The 12,816-nt window shown below is 32.5% G+C and overlaps 1 protein-coding gene across 4 annotated transcripts; it reads right to left on the bottom strand.

Moving 5' to 3' along the window:
* Nucleotides 1-4,719: 4,719 nt before the first annotated feature.
* On the bottom strand, nucleotides 4,720-11,780 carry LOC132191256 (uncharacterized). 4 transcript variants are annotated; one of them, XM_088510897.1, is made up of 10 exons: nucleotides 11,581-11,780; nucleotides 11,021-11,168; nucleotides 9,755-9,822; nucleotides 7,798-7,962; nucleotides 7,494-7,699; nucleotides 7,298-7,390; nucleotides 7,122-7,217; nucleotides 6,656-7,035; nucleotides 6,111-6,545; nucleotides 4,720-4,925 (listed from the first exon to the last, which is right to left on the bottom strand). In XM_088510897.1, the coding sequence occupies exons 6-8, from the start codon at nucleotides 7,352-7,354 to the stop codon at nucleotides 6,760-6,762; spliced, it is 429 nt and encodes a 142-aa protein (XP_088367023.1). In that variant the 5' UTR covers nucleotides 7,355-7,390; nucleotides 7,494-7,699; nucleotides 7,798-7,962; nucleotides 9,755-9,822; nucleotides 11,021-11,168; nucleotides 11,581-11,780; the 3' UTR covers nucleotides 4,720-4,925; nucleotides 6,111-6,545; nucleotides 6,656-6,759. The 4 variants fall into 4 exon arrangements, with proteins under 4 accessions (XP_088367023.1, XP_088367022.1, XP_088367025.1 ...); XM_088510896.1 differs by having other exon boundaries at nucleotides 11,021-11,072; XM_088510899.1 differs by having other exon boundaries at nucleotides 7,122-7,178; nucleotides 11,021-11,072.
* Between the last annotated feature and the right edge of the window lie 1,036 nt (nucleotides 11,781-12,816).

Here is a 12,816-nt window from a genome sequence, read left to right as displayed (position 1 = left end):
TGAAGAAAAACTACAGCTTTAAAGGGAAAAATGCAAAGTTTGAAAGAAAGCATACTTTGAGAAGACCTAGATGATGTGGTTAAGTCTAACCAAATCCAAGAAAAAGGTAAAATCAGATTAAATTGGATAAAAGATCATATTGGATAAGATTTCGGATCGGATTCAAATTTAGATTATATATACGTCTCAGTATTTTGACCGTAACTTTTTGTTCAAATATCGGATTGAAGTGATTCAAATGGCATTGGAAAGCTAACTCAAAATACTATAATTTGTTCTGAAATAGGATTTTCCTAATTCGAAGCGTTTCTATGCCAAAATCGCCCCGCAATTAAAGGATACAAATCTGGACGAATCCTATTCCGATTTCAGACTTCTATTTTGACTGAAAGACAGACCTTCGAATTATCTAGGTTTAATAAGGTTTTTAGGACTTTCCTAAGCTTATAAATAGACTTTTTTCCTTTCAAGAAAGGAGACACAATCCTAGAGAGCAAAATTCTTTTGTTTAGTTTTTCTTTAGGTTTAGGTTTAGGTTTAGATTTTATTTTTATGTGGAGTTAAATTTCTAACTAAGGTTGGGGATGTAGCCTCACTGATGAAGAACGACATCACTTTTATGTAAGTCTTTATTTATCCGATTTTATTGAGTTTTATATTTCAATTGTTTTACTTCTAATTAATATGTGGAGTGATTCTTGGATATCTCTTGTGATTCAAGGATACATGTGATGATTTGAGATAATTTCATATGATTGATTGCTTGGTTTTTAACTCATAAAAATTGGATATCCCTTGTGATTTGTTCTACGGATACATCTGGTGTTTCAATTGAATTTGGATTCCTTTTGTGATTTGGTCAATGAATGGATACATGGGATGATTTTGATTAATTCTTTGAAGCATAGTAAAACATACATAAGATTTAAATTGTGAGAACTTCGGATAAATATTGATGAACATGGAGTATGTTGTTATGATTCGGTGAGTGTGGATTCCTAAACCTTAGTCTTTACCTTTTGTTTTATTTTATTTAGTTTATGTTTATCTTTTAATTTTAAAAACCAAAATTCAAAACCCTTTTGAAACTAGGTTAGGATTTAATTAGTTTAGATTTAAATTTCTCTTTCAAAAATACAATTCTCTGTGGATTCGACCTCGCACTTCCAATCCATTAAACTACAATTGATTCATACACTTGCGAGTTAAATAAATTTGCACAACAATATTCATTTTTATGTTGATATCTTTGTGTATTCATTTGTATATTTTGTTCATATTCAACCTTGCTTATTTCAAGCAGTCTCTGTTTAAATTCAACATTATGTCTTTAATTCTTCCGCTTATGTTAACTCACTGAATTGAGTCCCCTCCTGGTGTATATATATATAAGCATAATTATATATACATAATTGATGTATTGATGAAGAAAATATGTCTAATATAAGCTTCAAATAGTCTGTAAGGTTATATGATGGTTACAATCTATAACGTTACAGATTATAACCATGTACTGTAAGTTACTGCACCCAAGCCATAGCAACAATAATCAATAAGTGTTGGGACGATATCATAGCCTATTTCTGTGAGTATTTTGTAAAAATATTACGGTACGGATAAATCACACCAATTTTTAGACTCTAATATATATGTCAAATAATTTTTTGTTTATTTATAAATTGAAAAATGAAATCGGTTAATAAGGAGCTCTAATTTGTATTTGGGTCCAGTTGAGCTACGTAAACATAATCAAAACACTTAAAAAGTATGTGCTAGGCGGCATACAGCTTCAATTCCTTGTTCATTATCCTACAAGCATTTCCATTGGTTTTTTTTTTTTTTTTTTCTAACTAAAAAAGAGCATAAATGGGCAACCAACTGTGGCTACTTTATCTGGATGTGAACGTGATAACACATGTTCGTTGAAAACTAATCTAAAGAGGCATAAACAGCGAGAACCATAAGCGCTCCCTAAAGACCATTGTTGCCTTTGTGTGAATCCGCACTATAACTGTCTAAGTTGGAAAATATATAAACAGTTTTTGGTTAAGTATGTGAAAGGGAAACCCACTACTAAAAGTAAGGGAAACCTAAGTTTTTGGTTAGGTTTGTTTTAATGGTAGATTTATACACTTAACATTTTAATAGTTAATTTAAATGATTCTAGAAACTTAAAATAAAAACAAATCTAAATATGGTCTTTTAATTGAATTAGTTTTAGATGATTTTTTAAACCAAAAAGTAAGATTATGTCAAAATTTAACCTACCATTTAAAATCCCTTATAGCACTCATGTTACCAAAAAAAAAAAAAATTCTAAATCAGCCATTGATTTTTTCTTGTTATAAACCCCGTTGATTTAAATGTTGATTTTTCCGACCGCATCATCATAGTTGCATGGGAGTACTATGAGAATCCAATAAATAGTTTTATTCAAAGATTTATCATCAAGAGAAATGCTAGCCTCTCTATATCTTGTTCTCCTTAAATTTAGATTTCAAAACAAACTCTATATGGAAAGAAGTTTTCATTAAAAAGAATTCTTACTCATTTTTTTTTCATAAACAAAACATTTAGGGCTCGTTTGGTTCACGGAATGTGTATTCCATTAGGAAAGAGAATAGTTATTATTGGGAATAAAAAAAAATGGAATGGAATAACTATTCCTTAATTTGGTAACAACCCACATGCTTTAATTGAAAATTAATCAAAATTACAAAAAGCCTCATGCTAATTTTTTTTTTTTTTTTTATAACTCATATTAAAAAAATAAAATTAAAATTAAAATTAAAATAAATAAATAAATAAATAAAGTGGGTTGTCGGCCTCCACCACAAAAAGGCCAGGGTCGCCGCGTGGCCGCCCCAGAGGAAAATCTGGGGTGTCCAGGCCACCCCAAAACGCCCTCAGGGGTGGCCGCACCACCCCCGACCTCTTCTGTAGGTAGCCAACCACCCATTGTGATGGTCAGCCACCCACTTTATTTTTTATGTTTTTTTTAGTATTTAGTTTTTTTTTTTTTTATTATTAGTTTAAAATAAAATAAAAAATAATAAGGGGTTTAGTCATTTCCATGGAAATAACTATTATCAAGAATAGACCCCTACCAAACAAAAAAATGACTATTTCTTAAGAATAACCATTTCATTTCAATAATCTATTCCGCAAACCAAACGAGTTAATGTCCTAAAATCTCTCCAAATTAACCGTCAAGTCAACCGCGCATTCTTTGTACAAATTTCTAGACCTATAAAGTCACATGCCACCTAGTCTATTTATCTTTCCAATAAATTTAAGCCAGTTACCTAGCTAATCTAACACACCCCATTATTCATCCTCATCACACAACATTTTCGTACCTTCCCATCAAATTTCCATCTTCACCTCATCATTCCTCAAGCTCTCATTAAGAAATTCTATTTAAAGTATGACAGTATGTAACATATATTTATTGTAATTATAAAATAAATATAATTACGATATTCAGTGATTTATTTCAAATAAAGATTATTTTGTATAATTAAATATTTTGAATTGATTATTTATTTGATTCTTATTTCTTGAGGGGAGGAATAAATAAGGTAACAATTCTAATTGATGGTCCCTAATCCAAATAAAGATTATTTTGTATAATCAAATATTTTGAATTGATTATTTATTTGATTCTTATTCTTTGATGGGAGGAATAAATAAGCTAATAATTCTGATTTAAGATCCTTGACCTACCTATAAATAAAGTTTGTGTATTCCATCTATTGGCACTGGTAGGCACATGTTATCATATAAAACTAAATGCTATAAAATACGCAACGAAAATAAAGATTCAGAATTACCTCTAACCATATTTGCTCAAGCGAATTAAAAATTAAACGTGCAACAAAGAAAGAGAGAGATCTTCTGACCTATGTCTACCATTGTCAATAGATGGAATACACATGCTTTATTTATAAGTAGATCAGGGACCCTTAATCAGAATTCTTACCTTATTTATTCCTTCCATCAAGGAATAAGAATCAAATAAATAATCAATTCAAAATATTTGATTCTACAAAATAATCTTTAATTGGAATAAATCACTGAACGCCGTAATTATATTTATTTTATAATTACAGTAAATATATGTGACATATGGGTCATACCTTAAATAGAATTTCTTACATCCTCCCACTTGGCCCTTATAACACATAAATTACTTGTGGTGTTAGGTTTTATGATATGATCATTAATTTATTTATTCCAACCATCAAGGAATAATAATCAAATAAATAATCAATTCAAAATATTTGATTCCACAAAATAATCTTTATTTGAAATAAATCACTAAACACCGTAATTATATTTATTTTATAATTACAATTACGTTGAATACCGTAATTGTATTTATTTTATAACTACAGTAAATATATGTGACATACGGGCAATAAATTTCTTTTGGTGTTAGGTTCTATGATATGACCATTAATTTATTTATTCCAACCATTCATGGAATCCTCCTACTCACTCAATGAATACTACACACGAATCATGGTGGTAAGTTTTCCATTTATGAAAAAATTTAAATAAGGAAAGCTACAGTGATGTGAAAACCTGCACACGCCTATGGATGAGGTAATTTCTATCCTAAAGATGTCTTCTTTTTTTTTTTTATAAGTAAAATGGGATAAGGATATAGAGATGTTTAAAGATGTATGAGCTCGATACCGTTGCTCGAGATGGAAGCGCAACTGCTGAATGACATTTGAGAAGGCAGTAATCTAAACCCTAAATAATATCTCATAATAAGGCATGTGTACACATCAGTCATATACCCTAAAAGGGACTCATAAATCAAAAAAGGCAAGAACATATACCTTCATCAGTTACATTTACAATATATGTTGAGTCATTCAAAGATTGATGTGCCATGTAGCCGTTTGCACCCTCATCTGTAAGCATTAGCAAAACGCACAATGCCCACCAGGTGGCAGGCAACATAAAAGAAACAAATGTGAGACCTTTGATGAAGAGCAAAACATTTTCTAAGCAACATCAGTTCATAACAGTCACATTTATCAAAAGGCTCATGAATTCAGGTAAATAGTACCCTTATCAGGATATGCAATGGGAATTGATTGGTCATAGGTTCCAATATCAACAGTTTCAGCTAGACGTTAAAACAAAATACTAGCTAATTAGCTTTCCAGGAAAAAACGCTTGATATCAATACATAGCTCCATATAAATCACACGAAATGTCCATGTTGAGAAGGAACAGAAACTTAAATCATGGAAAGTATGAATAACCACGATTGATAAGTTATCTTACTAATGAATTATCATCATTCAGGGACAGCATCAGTTGCCTCTTAAATTGTTCAAACTGTCAATTCAAAAAAATATGGCAGTACTTGTATCACATGAGCTTGCAGCATCCACAATTTGATAGCAGTAGAGAAATGAAATAAACCAAATAGAGAGTAACGAAAGAAATAAACTCTGAACAGGAGAACAAGGAACAAGGAGGCAGCTAGGTGGACCTAAAACAGCTGAACCCATAAGCTGAAAATAAGCAGCAAGTTTATCTCTCATGCAGTAGTCTAGCAAAGAGTTCCATCAGTACAAATAGAAGGATGATAAGAATAGACAGGATTAAATAAAGATACGGATATAAAGAGAAAAATGAATGAAAACGTGAAAATTCTAAACATGTTATTCACACCAAGATGATATTAACATCACAGACAATAAATTAAGTTCAACTTCTTGAACTAAATGAAGACAATTTAAAAATACAGGAAAAGCCAACTATACTGATGCCAAACTATGGACAAAAACCTAGGATCTTATTAGCACTAATGAAAGTTGTTTTAGTTAATTAAGTGAATGTTAAGTGTCAAATAATTTTCAAATACATGAAAGCAAGCAACAAAGGCTCAAAAAGAATCCAAGTTTTAAGAAAAGCTTCACAAAAAGAAAACAAGTAAAATGTTTTCCCACAGCATGCATAATTTCCACAGTATGCTGTGAAATTAAAATTATGGTCCATTGAAGAACAACAAATTATCTATTCTAGTATTAAATGGAATTAACTTCCACCAACAAGTGAATGACAATGGGATTGAAATAACTTACTCATTGTTATTTGAGTCCTTTAGCGCCACAACTCCTTGCATATCTTCCTCTCGCGCCATCCTGTATACACTTAAAAATGAAATATTATTATATAATATTACTCTCTGGCATTGTTTACTCAACTTGATAAACATGTCAAGAGAGGTTCACTAACTCAAAGTTCTTAAACAAAAAACTGTTTGAAGTTCTTACCTTCTAACACAAACCAAATTTGTTATAATCTTTATAATATTAAAACAACTTCTTCAACAAAGTACAACCAAAGCTCCCCCCAAGTTCTTAAACAAAAAACTATTTGAAGTTCTTACCCTCTAATACAAATCAAATTTGTTATAATATTTATAATATTAAAACAAAGTCTTAAACAAAATACAACAAAAGCTCCCTCGGATGTTGCTTTTGCTTGCTTGAGATCCATAAGAGCTCCCTCCAAGCCTAGAAATAATAGAATTCATATCATAATCAATAATCTTTCTCACAATTACTTGATATGCGTGTGTAAAATAAATAAAAAATAAAAAAAGTGATAGGCAAGATTCTCTTACACTCCAAGATGTTTTAGTAGCCTATTCATTTGTGCCTGTAGAGCAGCTTGAGATGCTTGTGATTCCTTCATTTCTGCCAGCATAGCAACTTGTGATTCCTTCATTTATGTCTGCATAGCAGCTTGTGATTCCTCCACCTTATCATATTTCCCTAGTGATTCAGCTAGTTTCTTTTCAGTTTCTAGCTGTTTAGCCTTGCATTCATCATGGTTGTGAAGCTGGGCAGCGTAGCGCGCTGTTGAGAAACTTGACTGGGTAGGTATGGCACCACAACCCTTTCCTCTAACATGTCCTGAGCGATGTCCCCCTAGCACCTTCAGTACAATGTCTTCTTGGCTGGTATTCACGCTATCAAAGTTTGCTTTTGATTCCATTTCATTCTGCACAAGCCATATAAACCTCAACTAAATAAGTCATGCAAGTTTATTGGACATATTCATCATGAGTAAACATTTCATTCACTTACATATGCATTCTCAACGTATTCACTCACAAAACTCCTGTTCTTTCTCATGTGAGTGTCCTTGAAAATTTCAATAGGATCAGGTATGGCCTTAGCAATCTTTGCATGCACATAATACACATAATTAACGATTACACTGAATAACATTACTATAAAGCCTTAACACTATATATTCTTACCTTCTCATGAATAACATTGACGAACGGCAAGGTGCCAATGGTATGATTTGTTTTCATCTCTGCTCTATTTTTCTTATTTCACTAAGATTTTTTCTGCAAAAATTCAACCAAAAAAAAAAAATCATTTCATTTTTTATAGCTGAATATAAATCTTAGAAATACTAATTAACTATTGATTTGAATAAGATACATTTACCTTCTACAAGACGGTTTCAAATGAATCACATATAACAGGCCATTGGTCTGGAGAAACACCATTTAGCATTGGCCACCGCTGCCAAATCATGACTTTGCACACCTTCGAAATAAATTTTGTAGTTCGGAGCGAATCCTCCCATAGCTAAGATGCAATTGATGCTTTACGGCCTCCTTGTGCTGCTCTAGCTCCATATTCAAATCGAACTTACCATGAGACATAGTAATTACGAAAAAAATAGTCAAAACTTTGTCACATTATTTGTAGCAAGTAACATAATACATATATGCAATGAGGTTTATACCTTCACACATTCTTCCAAACTCTTCACCATTACAGCTGAGACCTTGCTCCAACTATCATAATGGACGTCGCAATGATCGTACACAATCTTAGAAATCATCATCGACCACGCCGAGGCATTTTTGCCTCCTTTATAGTATTGTTCTTCAATGCAACCATTAATTATCTGTATTATGTGCATGCAAAGATTACCAAGGCTGTACCCAATCCTATCAAAATTTTTAAGGACATCCACATGAGAAAGAATAGGTCTTTTGTGAGTGAATTCGCTGAGAATGCATATGTAATTGAATGAAATGTTTACTCATGATGAATATGTCTAATGAACTTGCATGACTTATTTAGTTGAGGTTTATATGGCTTGTGCATAATGAAATAGAATCAAAAGCAAACTCGAACAGCGTGAATACCAGCCAAGAAGACATTGTACTAAAGGTGCTAGGGGGACATCGCTCAGGACATGTTAGAGGAAAGGGTTGTGGTGCCATACCTACCCGGTCAAGTTTCTCAACAGCGCGCTATGCTGCCCAACTTCACAACCATGATGAATGCAAGGCTAAACAGCTAGAAACTTAAAAGAAACTAGCTGAATCACTAGGGAAATATGATAAGTTGGAGGAATCACAAGCTACTATGCAGACGAAAATGAAGGAATCACAAGCTGCTATGCAGGCAGAAATGAAGGAATCACAAGCATCTCAAGCTGCTCTGCAGGCACAAATGAATAGGCTACTAAAACATCTTGGAGGGTAAGAGAATCTTGCCTATCACACATATCAACTAATTGTTAGAAAGATCATCGATTATGAAATGAATTCTACTATTCTTAGGCTTGGAGGGAGCTCTTATGGATCTCAAGCAAGCGAAAGCAACATCCGAGGGAGCTTTTGTTGTATTTTGTTTAAAACTTTGTTTTAATATTATAAAGATTATAACAAATTTGGTTTGTATTAGAGGGTAAGAACTTCAAATAGTTTTTTGTTTAAGAACTTGGAGAGAGCTTTGGTTGTACTTAAAAGAAAATACTCTTTTCCTTCCAATTCAACTCATGTATATCAACACTACTTGTGCGACGTTTTCTCTTATTCTCACTATGTTTTCCAAACTACACATCTTCAACATATATTAGTTGTTGCAACAGTTGATCTCTGAACATTTCATCAGGTTCCAATCTATGATCCTCTGTACCATCAACAATTCTCTTTCTTGGCACCATACATGGTCTTCCGGAAGCCACCTACGATGACTCATGTAACACTCTTTAACCTCATACTTCAACCTAAAAGACATTGTCCCATACGCGGGAAAATCGTTTATGGTCCATAGCAATGCCGCATGCAACTGAAATGTCTCTTTAATTGAATTATCGTAAGTGGTTACACCTTCATTCTATAATTCATGCAAATCATCAACCAGAGGGCGCAAATACACATCGATGTCGTTTCCAGGTTCTGTGTGACCAGGAATAAGTAAGGACAATATCAAATTTGGATCCTTTATATACATCCACGGAGGTAAATTGTACGGCGTTAATACTACTGGCCATATGCTATATGTGGTACTCATTACCAAATGGGTTGAAACCATCACCTGCGTCACAATTATCAAATTTTCAGATTTATAAGTCACTCATAAAAGCTTTAAGTACAAGATTCAAGATAGATATGCATTAATAAATTTTTCCTATACCACTTTGATCATAGCACTTGAGTCTCAATTCCTTAAAAATTACAAACATTGTCTTGTTGCCCAAATTTTAGCTTATCAATGCCATTTATTAAAAAAAGTTATATGGGCATTAATCAAGGCGTCAAAGGCATTAATTAAGGCATTAGCTTATCAATTCCTTAAAAAACCAACTCAAATGCATTAGTCAAGGCGCCAAAAGCATCAGCTTCAAAGCTCTTCCTATGTTTCAAAAAAATTACACGTCAAAAGAAACATCAATTGGTATTTACCTGGATGAGTCAAGTCCTTGGACAACTTGCGACTACACAACAAGCGATTCTTTTCCAAGGATAAATGCCTTCAATTTAATCACAAACACAAACAATTTAAACTTCACTCTGTCCCAAAAGTTTAGAATATATATATAAAATGGATAACAATTTAATCTTGGGAACAAAAGGTACTTAGTTTGTACACAGAGCATGCTTCGTCTTTTTCAAAGAATTAAGGTTTTCTTTCCTTGTAAGTCCAGTCAAGAATTTAATCTCAGCAATATGTAATAAATTGTGTTCAGAAATTAAAGATTTAATCTTCTTGGCAGAATTGGTGTAGATTTTGGTAGATGCAACTTTGGTTGGAAATTATGCATTAGAGGCAGGGGCATTAAAAGAATTAGTTAGGAAACTACCTATGTAGGAAAAAAACATAATTATAGATTAAAAACTAAAAACAAAGGGGGAAAAAATACATAATTGAAATCATAGCTTTCTGGACACTTTTAACAGTGAAAGGGACAAAAAAAACCTTATGAAGGTTTTTTTTTCTAAAGAAGTATGAATATCCATCCCAAAAAAATGAAATAACATCTTATCTCACCCCTTTAATGACATCTCTGCAACTTTATCCTCATTTTGAGTTGTTAAACAACTTTTTTTTCTTTTTTTTATAGGCTAGATACTGCACAACTTGCAATTGCACAAAAGACACACAAGATTTTTTTCTCAACCTCCCTTTGAGCGTCTTTTCTCAACCTCCATTTTCTCATCTATAAACGGAAATTACTTCATCAAATACAGCTAGTTGAATATATTTAAAAACCCCACATGAAAAATTCGTAATTACAAAACCATAAGAAATATAATAATAAATTTTATCTCAATTCATAAATGTGCAAAGAAGTTTATATATATAGCCAAATGTAAATAGATGGCTATTTGAATATATTCATAAAAAGGAGAAGTTTATCAAAGAAACCAGGCACAGTACTGACTGCATTGCTCATTTAGATAGGTAACTTCCACAAAACCCCCCATTTTTGTGCGTGTGTGTGTGTGTGTGTGTGTGTGAGAGAGAGAGAGAGAGAGAGACCACTCCCATCTCGCAAAGAAACCAATTCAACATGTAAATCAGACTGTACCAATCTTACATTTACATAAGCAGCAACAAGTGGTTGTATGTGTGCATCTAATGCTGGGTTTCATAGTTTCATTCATATGGGTATCCTTCGAATTGAACAAAAAGAACAACCTTTGAGTCATTCCAATAAGAAAACTCACCTACAATCTTTCATCAGCAAAACCCCATTTTCCAGACTCCAAGCTCCACCCCCTTTTGCAGAAACAGCAAATCATTCAAATCCCATTACTTTCATAATCAGCAAACACATTCTAGATGCATAATAGCAACTTCATTCAAATGGGTGCCCTTAAAAATAAGCAACAAAAGAACAATTGAGCCATTTCCATCAATCCTTTACCCAATGAACCCCCAATATCGAACTCCAAGTTCCCTTTTTTCAGCATAATTTTTTTGAACTAAAACAAGCACATTACGGAATAGACAAAAAGACCTGAATGTCTAAGAAGCCAAAAAAGAAAAAAAAGCCAATGCAGTACATAAAAAGAGCTAAACAGGAACCAATCAGAAAGGATATCTATTGGTGAAGTTTGCACACAAAACACAGAGAAGAGTCAAAGGGGGTTAGTAGAGAGTAAAAGAATCTGAAAAGATTTCGAAAGAGGAAAAACTTGTCTGGCTCTGCAAAGGCTGAGCAAATGGGTACTAGAGCATTACCCATTGTGGAGGATGAGAGATAGATAGGGAAAGAACAACACACCTGCGGGTTCGAGGGAGGCGAGCTACAGTGCTGCCTTTGTCAATGGATGGCAATGGCGCGCGAGAATTGCAAAGGAGATCAGAGGGAAAACGTGATTTGCAGAGGAGAATGTGAGAGAAGAAGAAGATGAAAGAGTGAAAAGTAAAGAGAGAAGAAAAGTTAGGTTTCTAAATATCATTATCAGCGACGATCCATCAGGCAGCGGCTGAGGGGTAAATAGCTGCGACTTACCGTTGCTAAGTTCTCGTTGCTAAATATCAATTTTTTCGTATTTAGCGTTCGTAATGATCAGTTATCAATTTTTTTTGTATTTAACTTTCATAATATCAGTTATTAGCAGCGACCTACTGCTAATGACTTTTCATTAACGGCAACATTAGGATCATCGCTAATAATATGGACAATAATGATCAAAATTCTTATAGTATAATGCACATAACGTCATTTTATAATACATAGCTGAAACAAGATTCCCATGTACCTATTTAAGGCACTAAAACAATAGATGAAATTACATGACATCAAATAACCTTAGAAGGAGTAAAGGATATACATACCAGTTGACCGCAGCTAAAAAACAATGAGTAATTTTATAAGTTAATTTTGTGTACCTCTTGAGTTCATACAAGAATGATATGACTATTAAAATCACCATTTGATCAAAATCCAATAATAATCAATCACAAACTCAATGGTAATTTTAATAATTACATCATTTTTAAAAGAACTCAAGAAGGACATAAAAAGACCTTATAGCATTACTAAAAAAAGCTCTCAAGTGCTAGCTACCTAAACAAACGTTCAGACACCTTAATATACAAATACTAACCTTACTAGGATAGACCAACTGACCCTTTCTCGACTAACCCCTTATTAAAATAAGTATTTGAGCTTTTCTTTTTTCTTTTTTTGTAACGAATCCAAAATTTAAAATAATGTTCCAAAAACGCATCTTTATCCAGCTCCTACTTTGGATAAAATAAAATAAAAAATAGAAAAAATTATAAATAAAAAAAATAAAAAAATAAAAAATAAAAAATAAAATCCAGCTCCTACTTATTATGGTTTTCATTCAAAAAAAAAAAAAAAAAAAAAAAAAAAAGAAGAAAACATTATTTTCTTAAAGAAACGCTTTTTATAGTTTTACTTTCAAAAAATGCCTTAAAAATTATTTTGGATTATGGAAATTTCTGTTTCTTTTTGGGTTTGTCCATTCCTATTCCAACCATCTCTTAT

Source organism: Corylus avellana, chromosome 10 (assembly GCF_965113065.1).
Source record: "Corylus avellana chromosome 10, dhCorAvel1.hap1.2, whole genome shotgun sequence".
In the NCBI taxonomy this organism is placed as follows: domain Eukaryota; kingdom Viridiplantae; phylum Streptophyta; class Magnoliopsida; order Fagales; family Betulaceae; genus Corylus; species Corylus avellana.
The sequence above is the reverse complement of the archived record's forward strand: the minus strand, read 5'-3'. Positions and strand labels throughout refer to the sequence as shown.